The sequence below is a fragment of the Mandrillus leucophaeus genome, unplaced genomic scaffold, assembly GCF_000951045.1.
Source record: "Mandrillus leucophaeus isolate KB7577 unplaced genomic scaffold, Mleu.le_1.0 Scaffold700, whole genome shotgun sequence".
Lineage (NCBI taxonomy): Eukaryota > Metazoa > Chordata > Mammalia > Primates > Cercopithecidae > Mandrillus > Mandrillus leucophaeus.
In genome coordinates this window covers 189,439-216,415 of record NW_012107587.1, presented here as the reverse complement: position 1 = coordinate 216,415, position 26,977 = coordinate 189,439, and the positions used below count along the sequence as shown (strand labels likewise).

The 26,977-nt window shown below is 37.2% G+C and overlaps 1 protein-coding gene across 2 annotated transcripts in view; it reads right to left on the bottom strand.

Moving 5' to 3' along the window:
* ANO3 (anoctamin 3) overlaps window positions 1-26,977 on the bottom strand; it is a 479,469-nt gene that overhangs the window by 319,010 nt on the left and 133,482 nt on the right. Inside the window, exon 1 of one of the 2 annotated variants that reach the window (XM_011964700.1) lies at window positions 24,471-25,358. The exons of the other annotated variant lie outside the window; for it this stretch is intronic. Within the exon in view, the coding sequence (XP_011820090.1) occupies window positions 24,471-24,516 (46 nt within the window). The 5' untranslated portion in view covers window positions 24,517-25,358. Of the gene's footprint in view, window positions 1-24,470; window positions 25,359-26,977 lie in introns of those variants that run through there. 2 annotated transcript variants of the gene reach the window in all.

Sequence of the window (26,977 nt, the reverse complement as noted above, 5' to 3'; positions counted from 1 at the left end):
AATGGATAAGCAATGTTTTGTATATCCATATTGATAGGCTGAATAATCCAAGTCCTAATTCCCAAAACCTATGAATTAATCTTATATAGCAAAATGGACTTTGTAGATGTGATTAAGTTAAGGCTCTTGAGCTGGGGAGATTGTGCTAGATATATGAGTAGGCCATAAATACCATTTCCAATGTCCTTATAAGCTGGAGCAGAAGGGAAATTTGACTTCACAACAGAAGGCCAGTTGGTAACAGAAGCAGGAATTGGAGTGATACGCCTTGAAAATATAAGGAAGGGGCTGCAAGTCAAAAATACAGGCAGTCACTAGAAGTTGAAAAAGGCAGGAAAATGGGTTCTCCCCTTAGAGCCTCCAGAAAGAACTAGCTATAGCAACAATTTGACTTCTGCCAAGTGAAATTCATTTTGGACTTCAATCTCCAGAAATGTAAGAGAATAAATGTATTGTTTAATGCACTAATTTGTGGTAATTTCTTGCAGCAGCAAAAGAAATTGAATACACATTATAATGGGATAATAATCAACAATGAAAAAGAATGAGCAATTCATATACACAACTTAAATGTAAAAAGCATGATATTAAGTGAAATAAAAGGATAAAAATACATACTGTATTATGTCACTTGTGTAAAATTCTAGAAAATGCAAAGCAATCTATAGTGACAGAAGCATACTAGTGGACACCTAGCAGATATAAGAGATAGGTAGGGACAGAACAGAGGCATAAAGGTACATAAATAAACTTTTAGGGATGAGCTATATTTTCATTATCTTGATTGTCATTGTGGTTTCATGGGTGCGTACATATGTCGAATCTTACCAAAATATATACTTTTAAGTATGTGCGGTTTACAATATGTGCTCAATAAAGTTATCTAAATTACTTACATATGTGTCTAGGAGGTTGTATATATAGCATACACACATATGTGTGTAGATACATAGATATTTATTTCATTTGGAATATATAGATGAGTGGAATAAAAAGAAAAAAAGACAAATAGGTGCAAAATGAGAGAGAATATAATAAAAAAACCAAAACACAAACCATGAATTCTAACATTTATTTTATAGTAGCGTGAGAAAGGAAATGGATAAGATTAAAAATTTGAGAATTGTTATAAAAATAATACAAGAAAACCTCCTACAACTGAAAGATATCCATTTATAGATTGGAAAGAAGTTGCTCACAAAGTGGCCAACATAATGAACAACTAGAAGAACCGTGCCAAGAATCAGCATTATGAATTTTCAGCCGGGGCTGGGCGCAGTGGCTCACGCCTGTAATCCCAGCACTTTGGAAGGCCGAGGCGGATAGATCACCTGAGGTCAGAAGTTCAAGACCAGGCTGGTCAACATGGTGAAACCCTGTGTCTACTAAATATACAAAAATTAGCCGGGTGTGGTGGCACGCGCCTGTAACCCAGCTACTTGGGAGGCTGAGGCAGAAGAATCGCTTGTATCTGGGAGGCAGAGGTTGCAGTGAGCCGAGATAATGCTATTGCGCTCCATCCTGGGCAAAGAGAGCGAAACTTCATCTCAAAAAAAAGAAAAAAAAAAGAAAAAAATTTCTGGGATACCAAATTAACGAGAAGACCCCCAACAGTACAGAAGAGTTGTGGATGAATGAGTTCTTTCAGAGAAAAACCGAGAGAAAATGAAAAACAAACATTTACAAAAGAAAGATCCAGAATGATATTAGACTCTTTTAAAGATAACATTTGTGCGGAAGTCAGCAGCAGAATAATGCTCTAAAAGTTTTGAAAGGAAAATAAATCCATCTTAGAATTATTTATCTAGTCAAATTATCATTCAACTATACAGAAATGTAAAAAAGACATTTTATGATATGCAAAGGCTCAAAAAATCAACTCTTCACTATTTTTTCAATAAGCTGCTGGAGAATATGTCTCAGTGAAACAGGGAGCAAAGAAACTGAAAGACACAGGACCAAGAAAAGAGCCCTAATATAAGACAATCAGACAGTGAAGTCCCAGTATGACACACTGGCACTAATTCAGAAAGCTAACAGCTCTTCACTGGAGCAGAATGAGACAGAGAAGATGAAGGGGCATCTTCAGAGGGAGAAAAAAAAAGAGTTATGATTTCATAAGCTTGAGTATAAGAAAACGTTATTGCTAGGCCTTTAGTAAATTACTTTGGAACATTAAAACAAATTATGGAAGAATTACAAGGAATATAAAATACATTTTTAAGAGACTGTTTAAAAAAAAAATTACCTGAAGAGAAATCAATCTTAGGATACCACCTGACTTCTATTTGACTACACATTAAACAATTTTAATATGAAAATAATATAAACATTGACTAAACAAAGTTGATACTTATTTACTGAGCAAACAAGGAAAGAAGAATTGTGGAGGTAATATGAAAAGTTAAATTTCAAATAATTCAACAGGAAATTAATGATAACTAAATTTAACAAATAAACTGCAACATAAGTATACAATTTAGAAATATGGAAGAATGTACCAGAAAAAAATTGCAAGAGCTAAAGAGGCTGCTTTTGGGAACAGGGCCTGGGAAGTGCAAAGTGGTGGGACAGGATATACTGGAAGGTTTTTGTTTGTTTATTTGTTTGTTTTTTTGTCTTTGTCATTATCTCATTATTTTGTAATGGCTTTATTGAGGTATGATTGAAATTTAAGAACATATATTTAATGCATACAAACTGATGTACTTGGAGAAATTATGCACTTGTGAAACTATCAAGCCATCATCACTATCCAATATCCTGAACTTATTCATCACCTCCAGAAGTTTTCCTCCTCTCCCTTTTGTTTTTCACTTTTATGGAAAGAAGAGCAATTTTTAAAGTCTACAATACAGTATTGTTAATCTTAGGCTCTATGTTTCATAGTAGATCTCCAGATTTTTTCAATCCTGTACATATATTACATTAATTTTTAAGTGTTTAATGAGAAATCAGCAACTGTTGCCTTAGCGATACCTCCTAATTAGTACTGCTCTGCATAAGCCTCTCTAATCACCTGCTGAGTCACTTGTTTTCAGCAAAATATCTTTTATGGCAAAAAAGAAAAGGAACTAAATAAAGTATTTTAATAGAGGTCTAGATTTCATCACCCTTGCATTCCAACTTTTCAAAACTAATTTAAAAATTAAATATCAACTGTGTGTCAGGCAATGATTTCAATTTTGGTGATATAAAGATAAATGCGAATGTGTTCTTCGACTTGTTAAAATTGGTAGTGATAGACAAGTAAAAAGGAATTAGGCCGGGCGCGGTGGCTCACGCCTATAATCCCAGCCCTTTGGGAGGCTGAGGCAGGCGGATCACGAGGTCAGGAGATCGAGACCATCCTGGCCAACAGGATGAAACGCTGTCTCAACTAAAAAATATAAAAAATAGCTTGACGTGGTGGCACATGCCTATAATCCCGGGTACTCAGGGGGCTGAGGCAGGAGAAGCAATTGAACCAGGCAGTCAGAATTTGCAGTGAGCTGAGATCGCGCCACTGCACTCCAGCCTGGTGACAGCGAGACTCTGTCCAAAAAAAGAAAGGAAAGAAGGAAGAAAGTGCAGAAAGGAAGGAAGGAATTGAAATGAGGAAGGAACTGAAGTGAAGAACATGGCTGAGATTAGCCTTGAAGAAATTTGAAAAATTGGATAGATTCCAAGTAAGACAGAAATAATACAGTGTGGTCACAGGAGAATAAAAAATCCAGGCAGCAGTTCCACATGACTAACAAAAAGGAAACTATTGAAATAGCTGCACAAGGTAGGGGACGATAAGACCCTGAAAAGCAGAATGTGGGCTAAGCTGGCTAAGATCAACTGGACCAAACATGTCACTGGATTTGATCACAGACCTCATCATACACTCATCAGCATACCAAATCCCACACCCACCAGCACCATTCCAGTCCAGGAAGTGCTATATTTGGTGTAAAAATGGGTGGCACCACGGTTCTAAGAAATCATCTTTTCCCAGGAGAATATTCCACCTCGTGATTAAAGAAATCCATAAAGACAGAAGCTCCAAACCCTGTTAGTATGTCCTGCATACACCTGTACTCCTCTTTCTTGAGTGTGTACTTTTACTTTGCAATAAATCTCTGTACTTTCACTATTTTATGACTCAGCTTTGAGTTCTTTCTTGGGGGTAGAGTTCATGTCAGCGTTTTGTGACCTCCCCTAGCCCACTGATATGATAAGCTTATAGAAAACTTCTTGGACTGACAAATGTAATCAAGGTAATAATAATGAAAGGTGTAAATGATCTAATATGTATTGAAGCAACAGGCATAGGCAAGGCCATTAGTAGAATTACAACCAGAATACATACCTACAAAATAACTGAAGAAGTTGTAAATCAATAAACTAGTGTTAGGGCAAAGAAATAAAGCAAAGAGAATGGTAAAGAAACATACAATCTAGGTAGCATAAAAACAAAATGAAAGAAGGAAAAGGCACATTCATTTTGATAAATATTTATATATTGGAAATATCTTCAATCTATAACAAGATTCTAGGAAAATGGCTTCTTAAGGATCAGCATCTAATTCCCTCTATCTGAAATTTTGAAGGAAAATTGTCAAAAAGATTCAGGGGAAGAAGAGAGGGAGTAAATGAGTGAATCTTCATTTCTACCTCGGTGCTGGAAACTAGGAAAGAGTTATATAATAGGCCAGTCCAGAATCTAGACCCTAAAAAATAAAATATATTGTAAAAATAAATAAAATATAGACAGGATCTTCAATGTTCTCTTAAATAAAAACTAAAAACTCACAGCCTTCCGTTTCCAGCCTTCAGCCAGATCTCAAGGTGGATAACTATTTGCTCTAAGTTTACCTGCCAGTTCAGCAACAGGGTCTTGAGGTAACTTGAGGAACAAATGAGTCCTTGGGTAGTAAAGGCTTTTTTTTTTTTTTTTTTTTTTTTAGTTAGTACTTGAAGTGTTTGTTCAGTCTGCTCTGCCATGCCTCTAGACCCAGTTACTAATGAAAATGTATTTTTGTCTAGCTTCTACTTTATACATATTGTATGTTTTTATCTAATTTATTCCTGGTTCTCTTTCCTACTGCACCAAGGTAAGCCCAGTAGGATCAATGAAAAATCCCAATTCCAGCTGGATTTCTATTTCGTATGGACACAGTTGCCCTGAGCTATTGCTACTTGGCTGTTAATACATAGGGATGAAAGCATGCCAAACAGTCCCTTCATCAGCCCTCTCTACCTGTCTTTGCATTTTCAATCAAGGGATATTAGCGTAGTCAAACTAGGATCCTGTTAAATTAAATTTAGCCTAACACTGTTTCCTTGTAAGTTCAGCCTAAACATTTCTCCGTACATAGCGAACTGTAACCTAACTGGACGTGTAAACAGACTGTAACCTACTCTTTTACCAATCACCAAGTTTCAACCAATGAAAGGCAGCCAACTGTTCAAATTGTGTTTAAATAAGGCAAACACCAAGCTATAACCAATTCAGCTGCTTCTGTACCTCACTTGTGTTTTCTGTAAGTCATTTTCCTTTTTCTGTCCATAAATTCTCTATGACTACCAGGCAAAGAATCTTTCCCTCAAGGACGATAACCAGAAATTAAGTTATAGGAACAATGAAAATGCTTCTTTTTTTTAATAAACATAAGAGAAACAGTATGTTTTGAAGGTTGCAGAAGAGTAAAACTTTTAACAAAACACGTTACAATTAAAAAATAAAATATATTTTAAAAATGAAAAAATATAGACAGGATCTTCAATGTTCTCTTAAATAAAAATAACATTCTCAAAAAATTAAGTAACATCACATCAAAATAAAAACAGAGCAGGGTAAGTTAAAAATGTGATTTAGGGTCACATATAACTTGGCAGATATTTAAACTGTTGAAGAAAAAAATAGAATGCACCAATGGAAAAACTGAATTATTGACATAGAAGACCATCTTAAGCAGCATTACCAGAATGTAGAGAAAAAAGGCAAAAATTAAGACAACAAATAAAGGTTATTGATTTAAAAAGTGTATATCCCTGAATTTATACAATTAATTGTGATGGTTAAACGAGGAGGTATCTGAAGGTATCAGCAATAATAATTAAAGCATTACTAGGATAAATTTGCTGGACTGACAACACCGTACAGCTCAAAAGTTCTCCCTACATATCAGGCAAAAATGACAGAAAGAGATTCAGTACTCCTACATAATTTCTGGAAATTAGATTTCATTGCTAATGAGAAAACTTACAAGAATTTGGGCAGAAAAGAGCACCTTATCCCTAATAGAGAAATATAAGACTAAATTTAGACTTACCTTTCACAGTATTGAATTTCAGAAGATTATGGAAAAGTTATGTTGGGAAAAAAACTATTCCTAACTTTAGTAGAGTTAAAATTTTTCATTCACATATGACGGTAACAAAAATGTATTCAATTAGATAATTTGTGTATTTTATGAAAAATATCACAACATTGTACTCTTCAACTGAGCTATTATATCAAAATATATATAACTAAAATACGGAAACTTTAAAAATGATTGAACCCTGATTCACTGAAACATAGAATTAAGCCTAAGTAAGCTGGAAATAGACTAAATAAAGTCAGAATCTAAATACATACAAATTGTTCAAGATTTTTAAAAACTTGTAGCACGTAGAGTTTTAAAAAAAGAAACAATTTCAAAGTTTTTCAACTTTCCTACAATAATCATGTGTTATTTGAAAACTAGAAAACAAAAATTTAGATCATGTGCAAATATAATTGCACAAATGTATTTCCCCCTAAGCAGCCTATTTAGACTTGGTGAACAGCTAGAATTGGTAACAGGTCCCAGCCCAGCAAGCCCATACTTGTGCAGGACCTACCACATCACTCGTGCTGATGGGTGTTTCTTGACTAGTTTCACTCATGCCTCCCAAAGGAGAATGGACATGACTTTTACTCTTACCCACAGTCCTCCTAAAGAAGTTTGAAAATTGGGTTCCCGGTATTGATAGTTGAACTGGCTTCTAAATTTTGGGTTGCATTTGTCAGTTTCTCCATATAGATCTGTTTCTTTCTTCTCCCCCTTTCCCTCCTGTCTCCTCCCCAACTCTCTTTTCCCGTCTCTTTCAGATAAACGATTTGTAAGGGGAAGGGGGAAATGCCAGGGGACATCTGCTTCTCCATGCAAGGAGGTCACTGTACTTAGCCTTCAGTTTCTGCTACAGTCAAGGCTCTTCCTAACACTATGGAAGATTCCTTCTTCACTGGATCATTAGCTCCTTTAAAACAATTCTCGGCCGGTCGTGGTGGCTCACGCCTGTAATCCCAGCACTTCGGGAGGCCGAGGCGGGCGGATCACGAGGTCAGGAGATCGAGACCATCCTGGCTAACACGGTGAAACCCCGTCTCTACTAAAAATACAAAAACAAAATTAGCTGGGCGTGGTGGCGGGCGCCTGTAGTCCCAGCTACTCGGGAGGCTGAGGTAGGAGAATGGCGTGAACCCGCGAGGCAGCACTTTCAGTGAGCAGAGATCACACCACTGCACTCCAGCCTGGGCCGCAGAGTGAGACTCCATCTCAAAAAACAAACAAACAAAAAAAAACAAAAAAAAATTCTCATTTCTCAAGTGACTTATAATAGTAAGTAGCAATTTCTGCCAGATAGTATCATTTCCTATTAGGGCACATGTGAAAATGCTGATTAAAATGATAATAATTCCATATACTTGAGACATGTGTGAATGTTTTTTATATCATATTTTTGATGTTATACACTATAAACAGTTGCACAAGTTTAAGGCGTTATTAGAACAACTTCAAATTACCTGTTTTTACTTTAATTTCAACAGTAAGTTTCAGAAGGAATATCTAAACTTAGATTTTACATTTGAATGTTATTTTAAAGCTCAGCTTTAAAGGTCAAACTCTAAGCTATGTAAGGATTAAGGTGCCAGCTACAAATTAAAAGAAATTATTTTAACTGAGTCGGGATCAATTACTAGCGTATAAGTCAATCAGTAAATAGCATTTTTCATTAACACAAAAATCCATGTAGTAATAAGAAGTCCATGACGTTTTCTTTCAAAGACTCTCATAAACCTCTGTGCTTACATGAACAATGGTAAGTCCTCCGTGGTAACAAGTTTCGAAATGAAGCCAAACAAGCAAAAACTCAACAGTTTCACAACATCAACCATAACCTTCTCCCGAAAAACCATTTCCTCATCTTAGGCAAGGGTTCTTCTTTCCCACATAACTATGTCACCTGGTGTACACCCCTTCAGTGTCCTTATTACATTCCACTGTTAATGTATGTTTCCCCAACAGTTTCACCATAAGAATGTGAGATCTTGGGAGAGCAAATAACACTTCTGATGTTTTTCTCCACAGCCCTTGTACCTTCCACAGTGCCTTGTAAAATTTGTTGAATGGGTAAATAAAATAGGAGTAAATGAGTGCTTTTGTTATGTTTCAAGATTCATCCAAAACCTGATCTGCAAGAAGTTTGAGTGGTTAACCATAAATATGCGATAAATAAAAGTTAGGTTAAAAAGTTTATTTGATGTCTGTTATAACCATTGCTGTGATCCTCTTAAGGACAAGAATTTATTGGCCATCTTTATAATACTAAGCTTAACTTAGCTTACAGATTCTAAATGTTAGAATGTAAAACATGGTAAGAATTCCATCAGTATTTTGTAAAACAAGTCTATTATTGATTCCCAGGCCAGAACTGCATGAGCATGGCATTAATGTCTCAGAGATTCTTGAAGGAAGGTCATATGCCTTTCATGGTATTAGAGGTTTAATGTATATAACATGAACTTTAAATACACATGAGAAGATTACTTTCTATTTGACAAAAAGTATCAGTACTGTTGTGGTTATAAGTTATGCTTAATTATTTGTTCAAAACATATCTAACTTCATAAAGAATTTAAGGCATAATTATGTGGTGATAATTTCAGATTTATGCTTGTTTCAAGATCAGGATCAGGAATAAAATAAGAAGAGGAGGAAAGAAAAGAGGGAAAGTATGAATGAAAAATAAGCCATATGTTAAAAGAAATAGGGAAGACATGAGATTAAAGACAAAATTAGTGACATTTTTTGAGGTGGCTATTTTTGAGCTGGGAGAACATTTATACCGTTTTCCTTCACCTTTGCAAAGAGTACCCAATGGGCAGGCCAAGGAGGATTACTGATAATTCATAACCAGAGCCTCTTGGGCCGGGACTCTTTTCTTGCTCTCTGTAAAACACATGATATTGTACAAGGTTTTCGAGTAAAGCAAATAATACCTAGAGTTTTAAAATATAAAGTAAGCAATACCTGGATTATTGATTAGTTTTGTAACTACATCATAAGATGCAATTCCAAACTTTTTTGCCTTCCTCTAATTCCTCTTTTGTTTTCTTTTGTCTACGCCTTCTGTCTCACACAAGTACTAATAAAAAGGAGAAAAATTTACCACCTTGTCCTTAAAGAATTAATAAGGATGGGCCATGTGCCCATAGCAAAGTGTAAAGGAAGAAATGATGTTGACTAATTTTCAGCATGGGAACAAGCAGAGATATATTCCTGATTCCATAATAAATTTGACAGAATGATTTCATTTTCACATGAACTCCGTCCTGAGATTACCATGTGAAGTATTCTGAAGTCTGGTCTTATCTCAGAGAAAAGGACACGTGATCAGTTGGAACACAGATACTCACCTTCCCTGCTTTCTAGCATCAATGCTATTTGTTAGATATCCACTAAATATCTGTTGTTTGTCATAATTGGAATAATAGTTTTGATAATCAAGAAATGTTAACCTCAACACTGTTAAATAGTTATTAGCTGCCAACTCTGTGGCAGGCACTTTACTGGTCCTACTAATTGTGCCAGTTGATTCAAATATATCACCATATTTAATCCTCATGGCAACCATAGGGAGCACGTGTTATTTTACACATGGAAGAGTCCAGATTTAGATAATATTTGAAACAGTCAAAATGACACAGTTATTAAGTGATGGAACAAGAATTTGAAGCTTCTGTATGCAACTACCATCTTACATTACCAGCTAACAAGAATTAGATACTCTGAAATTGTATTAAAATACTTGCAAAACATAAATATGGGCAGCACATTTTGGATTTCAGTGCTGGATCAGCTCCCAGGAGTTTATTCCAAGGATTAGAATGGCAATGGCTGTGTATAAAACGGTTCTGCTGGCTTTCAAATTTTTAAGTGTTTCCTTGACCACAAGAATACTTCTTTTTTTTTTTTTTTTCAACTAAAGATGGTGTCTAAAATGCTGAGAGCCAGTTATTTCTTCAATAAAAATGATTGGCAGACAGCTGTATGTTGGAGCACCATGAGTACTGACGAAAGTGTAAGTGGATCTTCCTCAGCAGATGTCAAATTTTGTTAAATGTTATATTTTCACTTTAGTGCAGCACCTGGCACATGGTAGGCATTTTATAAGTATTTGCAGAAACACAAAAGCATTGAGCTTAGGGTAAGTCACTTCTTCATCTCTGGTTCCTTGTCATTTCCAATCCCAATGAACATAACATTCAAGTCTATGCACATCCAGGTGAGATAACATAAATATTAAGTCCAGATTTAAAAGATATATTACATGTCACTAAAAATTAGGTATTCTGAAGGAAGGTGGTTTAGAATAGCATGGAATGAAAGTCTTTATGATATGGTGAAACAATTATTTAGAGATTGTGAACATCCTATAGAAAGTGAGATATAGCCTGAAACAGAAATTCTCAGAGTCTCTTGTCAATAGCCCTATTGCGCCCTGTAAATTACTAAATTTCATAAGGGCCTATAATCTCCGTACTTTGCCAGAATTATTCCTTATTTAACTCTTAAACCATTTTTTTTTCAGGGTGACTTAAGGCAGAAACAAGCTTAAACATAATATATCTCACAGTGTATAGCAGGTTCATGGGATTTTATCCCAAGTTTTCCATGTATTAGCTATGTGGCCATGTGCAACTTACTTAACATCTCAGGGTGTGCTTCCTTATTTATAAAATAGGGATTTCCCTCAAAGTGTAAATATAAGATCTATGTAACATAACATGTGCACAATAGCCAGCACATTGACAGACACACAGCCGGCCCTGAACTATTATCGGTTCCTTTCCTCCACCTTGGTAAAACTTTTATAGTGTTTATGAAAACAAGTTATACAGCCATATCACTCATTCAAATTCCAGCTTTTCTATAAACTTATATTACTGAGTAACTATCACTCTGTGACTTTGTTTCCTTCTGCAAAACAGAGCTGACAGTATCTATTTTGGCATATTTTTGAAACAATTACATAAGTTAATGCACATGGAGCACACAGTGATGATTGGCACAAAGTAAGTTAAATTACAAATTCTCCCATGGCTTTAAGACAAGAATTTTTTTCAAGTGTTCAATAAACATTCAGTAACATATTTTCATTTACTGAGAAGTTGAAGAATATATTTAGATCTGACAAAATATTCTTGGTAGAAATAAACTTCAAATATATTGAGCTTTTTTTTTTTTTCTGCTAAGTACAATTCACATCAAGGATATTTTTTGTTTGTTTGTTTGTTTGTTTGTTTGTTTGAGATGGAGTCTCATTCTGTTGCCCAGGCTGGAGTTCAGTGGCGTGATCTTGGCTCACTGCAACTGCTGCCTCCTGGATTCAAGTGATTCTCCTGCCTCAGCCTCCCAAGTAGCTGGGACTACAGGCACATGCCACGACACCCGACTAATTTTTTATTTTTAGTAGAGACAGGGTTTCACCATGTTGGCCAGGCTGGTCTCAAACTCCTGACATTAGGTGATCCGCCCGCTTCGGCCTCTCAAAGTGCTGGGATTTCAGGCAAAAGCCATTGTGCCCAGCAAGGATTTTTTATCTTAGTTGAAGGAAGAGATATCTGATAATTTCAAAGCTTTGATGCCTTGATTGTCACGATTCCAATTTTTTTAAATTGATCAATACTAGGTCTGAAGAAGAGAGAGATTGCCCTACCCCATTTTACTTTTTTACATAACATCATTTCATTTTATAGACAATATGGTAATTTCCATATCAGTCTCAGATTACAGGAGGAAAATTTTAAGAATATCTTAAACATTATATTTAACAGAATATCCTTATATATGTATTCATTGTTTAGTTTTCTCATTATACTGTGTTTCTTTAGAGCATGTAAAAGTAAGTTTTACAAAACATGAATTAATATGGAATATATATACAAAAGTAACTTCTATCCATGATTTAAACTCTAGAGTAATGCTGTCTAAATAGGCATAAGTACGTCTGAGTGGGTGATTTCTTCACATCTGGTAAGAGCTATGACTAATTGCAAGCTGTTCACTGTGGTGCTTACCACCAACTCACTTATCTTGGAGTACTGTGGGAGAAACAGAGATACATCATTCAAAATATTAGTGACCCAAAGGAGAAATTACACCAAAGACAGTCTTTAAAAAGACAATATTTTTCTCAGTAAGGAGATCTGAGTGTACTGTTTAACTCCCAATTTGTTGTCTATTCTTAGGGATTGACATCATTAATTTTCTTACTGTTTCATATTATAAGATGCATACAACATGGTGAAAAGAAAGATGTAATTTCAACCTTAATACAATTCTTTTTAGATGCCTTTTTCCATACTTTCACCCCATGAATAATATTGCTGTCTATTATTTATCAGCACAACAGGTCATAATCAGAAATTACTACTGCTATATAAGAAATAAATGCAAATTCAGAGATAATTTTGATTTCTGAATTTAAATCCTATTATTTTGAAACTTAAAAGTACATTATGATTTTTTTTAAATCTGCCTAAGAACTGAACAATAAGGAAAGTGTGTTAAATTTGAATTTTAGTGGATTCAGTTTTTGTAGGAATCATGTTAGAATGTCTTAAGATGATTTAAGATCAGAAAAGGTTTCAGAAAAAGTGGGAGGGAGGTAGATTGGTAAACGTCTTATTGTTTTAGTATGTACTACTACAAACCATTCTCAAACAACCTTATCAGTCCCAATTTATGTAGGAGAAGAAGTGAAACTTGGAGAAGAAAAATGATGGCAAAGGTCATACACTCATATACAGAAATTATACAGAAACAACATTTGAATCCAAGCTACTTGAACTCTACACTCCAGTTGGCAACTATAATCTATCTCCTATTATGTTAGACGCCATCTTATGTTGATATGTTCAGTCTGTACTAAAAGTAACTTCAGGCAAGTAGAATGTAAATGCACGATCAGCTGCAAGTGTACCATGGAGTCGTGAGTGGTGAGGATGTGAAGAAAAGGGAATCCTTATATACTCCTGGTGGAAATGTAAATTGGCACAGCCGTTATAAAAAACATTATGGAGGGCCCCCCCAAAATTAAAAATAGAACTTCCATGTGACCCGCCATTCCCATTTCTGCATGTATATTCAAAAAAGAAAATGAAATCTGAATCTTGAAAAGATATCAGCATTCCCATGTTCACTGAGCATTATTTAGAATAGCCAAGACATGGAATCAACATGTGTGTTCACGTGAAAGATGAATGCATAAAGAAAATGTGATATATAAATATATACATGAGATTAGCCAGGTACGGGAAGACAAATATTGCATGATCTTATTTTATGTGGAATCTAACAAAGTTGAACTTACAGAAGCAGAGAGTACAATGGAGGTTATCAAAGGGTAGGATTTTGGGGAACATGTGGTGATATTGGTCAAAGGGTACAGTTTCAGTTATGTAAGATGAGTAAGTTATGGAAATCGAGTATCAGCATGGTGACTATAGTTAATATTACTGTACTATATACTTGAAATTTGCTAAGAGGGTGGATATTAAATATTCTCACCAAAAATTGTGTGAGGTGATGGATATTTTAATTGATTGATTGTGGTAATCATTTTACAAAGTATGTATATGTCAAAACATATAAAACACCCTAAATATATATATACAATCCTTACTTGCCAATTATACCTCAATAAAACTAGAAAACAAAAACATAAAAAAATAAAGTGATAAAGTGTGAAATGGTGAAACCAACCAGTTAGTGGATGTTATTCAGATAAACAGCAAAAACCTTTTTCCTTGGAATGGATCATCTTTAATCTAATTTATTTGGAGTAAGTATAGGAACTACTGGCATTTTATAAATACATTAGTGACAAAGTTGTCTTAGTCTATTTGTGCAGCTATAGCAAAATACCACAAACTGGGTAGTGTGTAAGTTATAGAAATTTATTTCTCAAGATTCCAAAGGCTACAAGGTGCCAGTAGGTTCAGTGTCTAATAAGGTCTAGTCTGCTTCCAAGATGGCATCTTGAATTCTACATCCTTTGGAAGGGACAAATGGTATGGCCTTGCATAGGAAAAGGGCAGATCAGCAAAAAGCAGTCAAACTACTTTTCTTTAGCCCTTTCATAAGGCACTCATCCTACATTAATCTACCCTCATGAGTTCATCACCTCCTCAAGGTTGCATCTCTTAATATTGTTACATTTTTGTTAAGTTTCAACATGAATTCTGGAGGTGACACAAACATGAGACCACAGCACATGCATTTAGCCTGCTATATAGCAGTCCCTAAAGGAGGTACTATTCATATAGAATTGCTAATCCTCATAATATTTCTGCCTACAAGATGGGTGCCTTAGCTCCACCACTCCTGGTTGTGTCACCCTGAACTCTGACTTAACTTCTCTGCCCTTCCATTTTCTTATCTGTTTTAATGGTTAATATTGTGTGTCAACTTGACTGGGTTAAAGGATGCAAAGTATTGTTCCTGGGTGTGTCTCTGAGGGTGTTGCCAAAGGAGAATAACATTTGAGTCAGTGGACTGGGAGAGGCCGACCCACCCTTAATCTGAGTGGGCCCCATCTAATCAGCTGCCAGCCAGGCTAGAATAAAGCAGACAAGAGAAGATGGAAGAGCATCTAGCCTCATCTTTCTCCCATGCTGGATGCTTCCTATCCTCCAACATCAAACTCCAGGTTCTTCAGCTTTGGACTCTTGGACTTACACCGGTGGTTTGCCAGGGATTCCTGGGCCTTTAGCTGAAGGCTACACTGTTGGCTTCCATACTTTTGAGCTTTTGGGCCCTGGACTAATCCACTACTGGCTTCCTTGCTCCGCAACTTGCAGACGGCCTATCATGGGACTTTACCTTGTGATCCTGTGAGTCAATTCTCCTTAATAAACTCCTTTTCACATACACATCTATCCTATTAGTTCTGCCCCTTTGAAGAATCCTGACTAATATATCTGTGAAATGAAATAATAGGAATTTCTCCTTTTTATTAAATGGTTTATAAGCAAAACACTTTTAAAAATGTCTGGCAAAGAGTAAGAATTTAATAACGGAACTTATGTCTGTTTTCATAACTAAAGAAACTGAAACCCACTGAAATTAATTAGTTTGCCCATGACTACTTACTGTGTAACAATCTTAAGATTCAAACACAATTTTTATGACATAATATCTTTTATTTCACACATTGCCTTTCCTACAATGACTTTACATTATTAAAGTGAATTTATAAGGAAACACAAACCTAATACACATTTTCCCTATATATAAATCAAGGAGAATTCTAAGCCTTTCATTATGCATTTTTTTCAAGTCATTCTGAGAATGATTTATATATAGGGAAAATGTGTTTCTTTACGTGAGGCTATACAGCAAAGCCCTCTCTTTTGCAAAATGTTACATAGTAAAAAGAAAGAAAGGAAAGAAAGAGGGGAAGGGAAGGGGAGGGGAGGTAAGGGAGAGAAAAAAGAAAAGAAAAGAAAACTAACTTTGTTTAGGACCTAGAACAAAGATAAAGAATTGACAGCATTTGGGGTATTTACAAGGGACATGATTGAACAACCGAAAACAAAGTCTAAACATTCTTCCCTACAAGTCTAAAAACTCATTAATTAAAGTGTCCAGTTTGACATGAATTAGTTGAGAAGTTAACGAGCATAGAACACATAAGACAAGACAGCCAAGGCCATTTAGGAACCTTAACAAAACCTTAAAAAGGAAGATAGTTAACATTAGGAAAACACTAAAGTTACATTCCATTGGATGAAATGCATGTATACAACTAAGTATATCTAGTATCTATATAGCTTGTCTTTACTAATAAATATAGCATCAATTGGCAATTTACTATAGTTCACTCACTTAAATTCATTCTCTAATTTAATGTGCACATAGTTATAGTATTGTATTAGCAAATTGTTTTTGAAATTGACTCAATTGTCAGACTCTCCTAGGGTGCATTTTTGTAAAAAATACAGATTTCTAGTCTTCTGCCCTGGAGTTTAGATTCGGTAGGTCTAGAGGGACTGAAGAATTTGCATTTTAACAAGAATGTTAGGTGATTCTTCAGATCTCACAAGCTAGGAAACCTAGATAGTATAGATGTAGGAAAATGAGCTAAAGTAAATGAAATAAATTGCTCCAGATATCAGGGAGTGCTGGAGTGTGTGTTTAAAGCCAGATCTTGTGCACACATTTAGAAATTAGCCACCACCACCCTCCCAAACTGTTGTTATTAGTGTTCCAAAGACAAATATAAAATATATTAGGTTGGTGTAAAAGTTATTGAGGATTTTGTCATTGAAAGTAATGGCATTTGACGTTTTACTTGTGCACCAACAAAACACACAACTTTAGGAGGTATTTTTAGGAAATGCCTTTGGGTCAGCCTAGTAACTAAGAGTACAATGATAAGAAATGTACCACAACCAATACAATGCATTTGCAAAATACTTTCAGTAACATAACTTTCAGGCAACCCAGTTTTACCCTCAAGGAACCTCTCTCCTCAGCAGGCCAACCACATCTCGGTTATAGTGAGGGGGTGAATATGGGAGATTCACGCTTTGGTGAATCTGTATCCCGCAGCTGCTGCAGGCTTCCTACATAGCTGTTGCATTGAAACCAATCGGAATTTAAAGTAATTGCTACTTGCAGTGCAATTTAAGAGGAAAGAATAAGAATAACCAAACAGACAGCCAGGATGGTTGTACTAATACACTACAGGTTAAGGATATTATTTCACACTTCTGTAACTTTTGATGAACTGCAGAGTCAGAAGGGAACATGGAGGGGTCATTCTGCCAGATGTTTTCATTTCAGATATATGGTGACTGAAGTCACAGAAGGGATGGGGAGCTACCCATGATGAAGTTAAGAAACAATAAAAATCTGCCCTGAACTCTGATAATATTTTTAGGGAAAAGGTGTAGAGCAAGGAAACTATCTACAGACAGCTGTGGTGAAAATTAGACAGGACTGAAATGCTTTTCAGCTGTTTAAGTGTTTCATTCTCCAAAGAACCTGCAACAATTAGGCTTCTTTGTGGAATGGACAATGGTTAGAAATGTGGACTTTGGGCCAGGCGCGGTGGCTCACGCCTGTAATCTCAGCACTTTGGGAGGCTGAGGCAGGCGGATCACCTGGGTCAGGAGTTGGAGACCAGCCTAACCAACATGGTAAAACCCCGTCTCTACTAAAAATACAAAAATTAGCCAGGCATGGTGACGGGGAGCTGTAATCCCAGCTACTCAGGAGTCTGAGGCAGGAGAATAGTTTGAACCCAGGAGGCAGAGGTTACAGTGAGCCGAGATCACTCCACTGTACTCCAGCCTGGGCAAGAAGAGCAAGACTGTGTCTTAAAAAAAAAGGGGGGTGGGGGACTTTGGCATCAGGGAGGGCTGTGTTCAAACCCTAGCTTTTTCACTCATTAAGAGTTAACTTGCAATGCATATAAGTTATCTCAACCTCAAATCCCTTACCTTGAAAATAAGAACAATAAGAAAATTATTAAAGCCTTAGAGAGTATAAAATAATGCAGTGAATGTGTATCTTTGAACTTTGGGAACAATGGTGTGTCCAGAATTTATTCCTTCCGGTGGGTTCTTGGTCTCGCTGACTTCAAGAATGAAGCCACGGATCCTACCGGTGTGTGTTACAGCTCTTAAAAGATGGTGTGTCTAGAGTTTGTTCCTTCAGATGTTCAGATGTGTCCAGAGTTTCTTCCTTCCAGTGGGTTCGTGGCCTCGCTGACTTCACGAGTGAAGTCGCAGACCTTTGCAGTATTACAACTCTTAAAGGTGGCGCATCCGAAGTTGTTTGTTCCTCCTGGTGGGTTCATGGTCTCGCTGACTTCGGGAATGAAGCCGGAGACCCTTGCGGTGAGTGTTACAGCTCATAAAGGTAGTGCGGACCCAAAGAGTGAGCAGCAGCAACATTTACTGTGAAAAGTGAAAGAACAAAGTTTCCACAGCATGGACGGGGTCCCACCAGGTTGCTGCTGCTGACTCAGGTGGCCAGCTTTTATTCCCTTGTTTGGCCCCGCCCACATCCTGCTCATTGGTCCATTTTACAGAGCACCGATTGGTACGTTTTTACACAGTGCTGTTTAGTGTGTTTACAATCCTTTAGCTAGACACAGAGCACTGATTGGTGCATTTTTACAGAATGCTGATCGGTGCATTTACAATCCTCTAGCTAGGCAGAAAAGTTCTCCAAGTTCCCACTCAACCCAGGAAGTCTAGGGGGCTTCACCTCTCAATGTGTAATAGTGTCCACACAATATTAGCTTCTGCTCTTGTTTTTGCTGTTATTTTTATTATTATCATTCACTACAATCCTGAGAGGTAGATGTTACTATCCTGAAACTTTGGATAAGGAAACTATTGCTCAGAAAAGGTAAATGCTCAAAGGCACAGAGGTGGTAACAGGGGTCAATCTCAGGGAACTTTGAGTCAGTGCTCTTTTCAACAAGGTACAATTACATTACATTAAGCCACAGTTTTGTTTTGTTTTTTTTTTTCTTTTGAGACTGAGTTTCACTTTGTCACCCAGGCTGGAGTGCAGTGGTGCAATCTCGGCTCACTGCAACATCCGTCTCCCTGGTTCAAGCGATTCTCCTGCCTCAGCCTCCCGAGTAGCTGGGATTACAGGTGCCCACCACCACACCCAGCCAATTTTTGTATTTTTACTAGAGATGGGGTTTTACCACGTTGACCAGGATGGTCTCAAACTCCTGTCCTCAAGTGATTCACCACCTCGGCCTCCCAAAGTGAGCCATAATTTTTACGCTAACATTTAATAAACATCTGCAGACTTATAAGACATTGAAATAATGACGAGAAGGTTGAATTTTTCTTGGATTTTTTAAGGGTTTGAGTTTAAATTGTCTTTTGATAAATTGGTTTATATAATCATCAACTTCAAATATATTATTTTCAGAAACATTCATGTGCAGAATATAATTGCAAATCCCAGATTCAAATGAAAACTTCAGCTCTCTAGAATCATCAAGGAATGTGCTATTTTAGATGAGTAAAATTCTAGATAGCTTTGAAACACATTTTAAAATTATAATTACTTTAGATAGAATTAATTTTAAACTCCATCACTTCTCTCCCTTACTAAGTAGAGGATATATATTTATCACATAACATATACTACTATTCTTGCTAATTCAAAGCCATCATTTTAAACAGCAGTGTTCTTACTTTGAATTAACACAGTAATTCCTCTGAGCCATCTGAGGTATATATGCAAGATTTTTTAAGATACAGTCCCAGACACTTGTGTTTTTTTTCGGGTTGAAATATCTCTATATTCTTTTTATAGTTTGGCTCACTCTTACTGGGGGATTGTTAATGGAGAACTGGAGTTCCAAATATCTAGGAAACCTTCTGTGTAAGGAAAGAAAGAGAAAGGTGAAAATTAAAGGACAGAGTAGAAGACCAAATGGGTTCTAAATTAGATTAGACTCCCAATTCTTTCTAATGATCCAGGTTGATATTCAGTACCAGCCTAAGAAAAGTATAACTCCTTACCTTAAAATATCTCCCCCAGTGATTTTTCCTACACAACTTAGAATTATTTTAATGAGAGACAATGCCTCCTGAGCTTTAGTCATAAATAAAAGAATAGACTGTGAAAATACCAGGAAGAGTTAGCACAATGAGTGAATGAAATTTTGTCACTGTATAAATGGCTCCAGATTTTTTTTCTTATTTCTCTACTATAAGGGTATAGGGAGGTTCTAGATTGTAAGGATGTCAGTTAGGAGAAAAGGAGATGAAAACAGTGGATATCAGAGATTCTGAAACAAGATATTTTCCCCAGGATTGTCCTTCTAAGTAATTTGAAGTCAGAACTCGACACAAAGCAGGATAGTTGTGCCAAGTGGCTTTATGGATGTACACTTGCAATAGCAACTAATATATTTAGAGAAAGAGAGAAAGAAAATACTTTGGTTTGTAAGTCTCCATATAAGTGTAAAATATTCTTCTTATTAAATGAGTTGTGTGAGTAGTAAATGCTTATTTCTGCGGAATTACTAAAAACACTCTCTGTTTAACCAAATGTCCTTTAGGATAATGACGAATCACTTAACAGCCTTTGCTGATCCCATTAAGCCCAAATCTTTTTGGACAGGCTGTGTTTGATTTGATCTATTGTTCTATGAAAAGTCTTGGTAGCTGTACTGGTAAGGAGAAGCCATCAGAAGCCAGATCTATCATTGTCCTTTTCTTGCCCACCCTTGTATGACACATGAGTTCATCATAAATCAAGCAAAACATAGAAAGCCAGGCTAGGAAGCAAAGTTGGACTTTCCCCAGAAAAAACTGCTGATGTGTCAGCTAATGTGTTCTTACAAGATGTGCTAAGACAAAAGCAAACATACACTCCCAGTTGCCTATAACCATAATACACTCCAATTTACCCTTGGGACATCAAAAATAAGCAGACTGCCTCCCCCTCCCCAGCACTGCACAGATGTCTCACTTTTTACTTCCTAACCTATTAAGCCTCTTAATAAGATAATCTAAAATTTACAGTGGATTAAAGTTCAAAAATATATGTGTATATCTTCTTCATAAACACAACTGGCACTGCCAAAAATCAAAATGTCAACATTTTCCTGCAGAAGTGCAGAGTTGTCTGCAATTCTCATAAAAGTGTTTAGCAAATCTCTCAGACTCCCTATTGTACCAATTCCTTTAAGGAGGAGGGTTTGGCAGCACCAGATTCACCAACAAAAGAGTACCGAATAATGCTATTACTAAGCACAGTCCCCGGCATACACGCAGCAAAAGCATGGTACTTAAGAGTGGAGAGTGAATAAATACCATTTCTTGCAAAAACATTTTAGATTATAAAGTTAATTGCAAACCTAAAAATTTCTATGGGAATGCTTTGGAAGTTTTCCCGAGGGATGGACATATGAATTGCGGAGCGTTTGTGATTGTTAACTCCAGACTATTTTAAAGAACCATCCGTAGATGGTCTGGAGTCCACTGTTTTCCTTAAGATGAATCCCAAAGTAATAAAGCTGCATGATGCAAAAGAAAAAAAAAAAGGCAAGAAATTATAAGGGAACTGCTAAGAGTCCAATATACTACTAAAGAGCCAACCAAAGATGAATGAGCCTGGATGAATTTTAGTAAGAAAAATCACTAAATTTTTTGAGCCCCAACTGTGTGTCAGACAAACTGCTAAACACCTTATAACACTGCAAGATAGATAAAATTATCTTCATTTCACATAAGCAGTAACTGTGGCTTAGTTGATATTAAATGACATAACCTATAAGTAGAATGCATTGGATTAATATCCAGGGCTCAAAATAAAGACCAGAGATTAAATTAATGAATAAATTAAGACTTACATACAGTATTTCATTTCACAGATACCAAGTCTGGCATCTATACTTATTTATACTATACTTATACTTACCTATCAAAACAAATTTTGATCGGGGATTGGTTAATACATAGCTCTCAAATATAAAGGAGAATCCCTATGCCTTTTGTAGAGTTTATTTATTGAGTGTGTCTGTTTTTCAATTAAGGGTGGAACCTTTTAAAATAATATAATAAGGGTGATTTCTGGATATATCTAGATATTTTAAAGTTGAAATCAAAATTTTTAAAAGAGACATTGAGCTCACTAGATTAAAACAAAAGTAAATTCCATCAACTGGATTTTTCAGCTAAATCAATTTGTAAAAGTAAACTAAAAGCAAGGCTCTCCTCTTTATCTGGTCCTGGAAGAAATCATCTCTGCCTTCACATGCAAATTGTCCCTCCCATTAAAGAGAGGAAGAGAGATAGAAAAGGCCAAAGGGATTAGGAGTGTATTCTGTTCATCCTATATATGAAGCAAAGTCCAAAGAAATTAATCACGTTGTTGAAGATTTCTCAGCTAGTAACAAAGGCAAGCTTAGAACCTAGGAGTACAGAGTACCACCAGAGAATTTTCTCCATTTTAATGTGCAATTTCCAGGTTAATTTTATGGTGAAAAGCACATCTGAATGTTTTGTTGTTGTTGCTGTTGCATACCTCCTGGGACAGATAACATCTAGAGAATTATTTTGCTTCTTCCTATCTGAAGAATAAAAATAGCTAATCCTCAATTTGGTCTGTTTTTTTCCTAATGTCCATGCAGGATTAAGAAGCCATTAACCAGAACCACTTAGCTAAAATGAATCTTGCTTCCTTCCTACTGGAGTACTCCTCCTCTAGATTTGTATCCATTTGCTGAAGTTGCCTTTTGTGCCAAACAGTAAATACTATACTTACTTGAAACTAAATGGCTCATAATGCATCATAAAGGAAACAATATGAAATGCCAGCAATTGCACAATTTCTTATCACTCACTTTGAGCAATAACAGTCGGTCCTACAGTTGGCAATTATTTCCTTCTTAAAAGCACAACATGTATCCATACATAATACATTGTTGTGGGGGTCATTTGAAGCTTCCAGATCCCAGAAATGAGTCACCCATAGCCAATGCATCAGAGGAGGTATTCATTCTGTGAGGCCGTTGCAAAGTTCCTACCATCTTTGTCTTCATTCTAAAAGTTTATATATGTTTAAAACCATGATGAAAGAGAACACAACTTCTTGAAGCAGTTTAACTTTCTTTGAAACGTTTAGAGTTGAAGTAGAAGTGCATACTAGCTGAAATTTTTGTCTACCCCCACAGTCTCACACATCACTCCCAATTTCAACATATGTTTGAAACATCCTAGAGAACTTGGGCTTGAACTGAGTACAGAATAATCGTTCTGGAAACTCAGTCAGTCCCATATTCTGTCTTATGCAGGAATCCCTTCGAAATTATTTCTTGTGTGCTAATCTAGTTTTTGTTTAAACAAAAAAAAAAAAAAAAAAATCAAGGGCCAGGCGTGGTGGCTCACGCCTGTAATCCCAGCACTTTGAGAGGCCGAGGCGGGCGTATCACGAGATCAGGGAATCGAGACCATCCTGGCTAACACTGTGAAACCCAGTCTCTACTAAAAATACAAAAAAAAAATTAGCCCGGCGTGGTGGCGGGCGCCTGTAGTCCCAGCTACTCAGGAGGCTGAGGCAGGAGAATAGTGTGAACCTGGGAGGAGGAGCTTGCAGTGAGCAGAGATCCTGCCACTGCACTCCAGAGTGGGCGACAGAGCGAGAATCTATCTAAAAAAAAAAAAAAAAAAAAAAGCCCTACAAAAAAACAACTGTCGACGAAAGAAATACAAATAATATCTGGAGGGTGGGGGATGAGAATATTTAAGTAAATATTTACTTTGAATGAACAAATTCAGCATTCCAGAATCCACACATCTTAGGCACTCTATGGTTAACTGTATCATTATTGTCATTATTAATTCAGCAAAGTTGCAATTGTGTTAGTTATTGCTTCTGGATAATAAAACTCCAAAAACTGTGAATGTGCCTCAAAATAAAAATGCTCCGTAAAAAGCCTTTTAAACCAAATTAAGAAACAAAGATCAAAGAGTGAGGATAACTTGAACATACAGATTCTTGTCACTATGCCCAGCAAGAAACTTGAGGGAGAAGCTAAAAGACATAATACGAAGCCCCTAGAAGAGAAATCTAACATCAAGAACTTGAAACCCAGAATCAAGCATGGAACATGGGCAAACAATAAATTTTCCCAAGGAAGTGCCAGAGCCCCTTTAACTGCAACAGGCCAGCTCTGGAACTCTCCCAAGAATTCATTTATCTTATGATTGTGTAAATGCGTCTCAAGGAGTAGGCACACTTTTGTGAAGATTACTCAACATTTGAACCACAGAAGACGGCAAATACTGTTGAACATTTCTGTCCTCACCCCTCAGAGCTCTACTGAGCTATTTGGACAATCCCTACTAAGCGGGGCTTACTGCAGTGCATTGAAACAATCTTCACAGAGATATACATTAAGTCAAGTCCTGAAATGACGAATTCCGCTACTCCCAGGCACTGTGCGGAGGCTCAGAAAATCACTCATCTAGGATGCAGAGTGAAGAGGCATTTAATTTTTTTTTTTTTTTTTGAACTTCACAGAGTTCCCCACCTCTGTGTCGCATAAGCCTGCAAAGGATGCTCCTACACAACTGCAAGGGCATGCAGAGGGGGAAGTGACGCCCGCAGGGAGAGGGGAGCAAGATTCCAACTGACCTTTCTGCTGTTTAAAAGACTGAATGGAGCCTGAATGGTGGACCATTTTCACTCTGCGCGTCCCAGCCGGCTTAGGGAGCTGCCCGAGAGGGAGGCGGAGGAACAGTAGCCAGACTCTGAGGCTCCAAGGTCCGGAGCCTCGGCGAGCGCGCTGCAATCCGACACCTGCTTTAGCCGGCACTTCGCTCCCTAGGCTACGCGCCCGCCGGTGTCGTTGCCATGGGAACGCGGGAGGGCGGTCTAGCGTCCGGCTCCCCTTAGCGGCTACTCGGGGAATAACCCCGCATCCCCCGCGCGTCCAGTGCCGCAGTGAGGGTGGGCGTTGAGCGGGGTTGGCTAGGAGTGGGAGCAGAAGACTTTACTGGAGGATGAGATATAAATCAGAGCAAACCTCTAGAGCTGCTACTGATGCCCTCTTTATCAAGCTTTGAGGCTGGTTATTTATTTCCTAAAAGTTGGTAGGTAAACCCTGGGACTTTTAAGGAAGGGCAAAGTTGGTCTGTGCTCTGAGAGGGTATGCAGTGGCAGATGCAGAGACGTTTCTATTTTTCTCTCTTAAGTAGCGGGGGCAGAAAGCCACCCCAGCTTAGCCAGCAGCGTGTTTAATTAGGTAAGCTGTGTTCTGTGTCTGGCACTTTTCACTTGAGTTCTCCTCTTCTGCTTCTGCCATTCAGGCCTTGAATCATCTATGATGATGATGATGATTGAGGACCATTTATTACCTACTTAGTCACAGGGGCTGAAAAAACACTACCCACGATGCTCGATTTAATCTTCACAAAGCCCTATAATGTAGGTAAAATATGATTCTAATATTATAAAAAGAAACTTAAGATCAGAGCAACAAAGAATTCTCAAGACCACATTAATCAACACCTTATTTGAAAGAGAAGGCACCTGATATCCAAAGAAGTGAAGTAACTCTCTTTGTTTAGTTTGAGAAATTTTATTGTATTATTTATTTATTTACTTCACCAATTTTTTTAAGTTCCGGGGTACATGTGCAGGATGTGCAGGTTTGTTACACAGGTAAACGTGTGTCACGGTGCTTTGCTGCACAGATCACCCCATCACCCAGGTATTAAGCCCAGCATCCACTAGCTATTCTTCTTAATGCTCTCCCTCCCGCTCCAACAGGCCCCAGTGTGTGTTGTTTCCCCATTGTGTCCATGTGTTGTCATCATTCAGCTCCCACTTATAAGTGAAGTAACTTTTGAAAGGCCAAACTGCAGTGGCCAGAATATGACCAGGAGCTAGCTGAACACATGTTTCAGTAGGATCTCCTTTCCTCCATCTATCCCTGCTCCCTGATTCAAAGCCCTGAGTTCTTCCTGGAAGATGTAGGATGTTATTGAACAGACATATCGCAAGAGTCCATTGCTTCCTGAGTTTCGAAGTTTTATGGGATCAACTCAGAATCAGGTGAATAATCCAAATAAAAGCAGATGAAAAATATGCAGAAATTTCCAAACATTCGATACCTCAAAAATATTGAGCTATTATTGTATACTGTTTGATTCACCTGTGGTGCATGATACAAAAGAGTGAGGGGAATATAGCTTTGAACAAGCAGATGCCCCAATGATGTATGGATGCATAACAAACCACCCTGAAACTAACCTGTAAACTGCAATTTATTACTATTACTTATGGATTTTACAGGTTGGCTAGGTTCAGTCAGGCGGTTATCTCTCAGAGTCTCTCTTGATTGTTCAGTAACTGGTCCTAAAGTCATCTGAAGCAAAAAGAGCGAAACTGGATTCTACTCTCAGTGGGAGGAATAGCAAACAATGTGCTACGTTCTTTAATGTATCATAATGGTCTTTCCAGAAAGAAATGCTGAGCATTCAGTAAGAGCTCAGTATGCAGGCATTGAAGAAATACTTGGTTACAGACAATGGACTCAGTGTGAGTTCACTTCCAAATGAAGATCTAAAACAGAGCTCAGAGACTATCTCCACAAGGGCTTTTAATACAGATATTGTATAGATGAGGGCACTGAAACCAAGAAGAATAAATGTCTTGCTTGAGGATTTTTTTAAATTTTGTTCATACAGAGTTAAAATTCTGATAGAACTCAACTTACAGATCATTCTGATGTGAACCAACTCATTGATTCTAATGCAAAGACAATGAACTTAAGAATGGCAGAAAACTAACACCCAATACATGCTAGTCACTGTTATAATTATGACCCCTGTGGATCTCATTTAAATTTTTAAAACCCTTTTAAATCACCGGTTTTATAATCACAAATATTTTTGAAATTTAAACTTTAATCCAATCCCTGGTCAGCAGGACTAGTTAAAAGAATTAAAGTCCCCTTGCCAGGCATGCTGGCAGGCGCCTGTAGCCCCAGCTACTCCAGAGGCTGAGGCAGGAGAATGGTTTGAACCTGGGAGGTGGAGCTTGCAGTGAGCCGAGATCGCACCACTGCACTCCAGCCTGGGCAACAGATGGAGACTCCATCCAAAACAAACAAACAAAAAGAATTAAAGTCCCTCTAC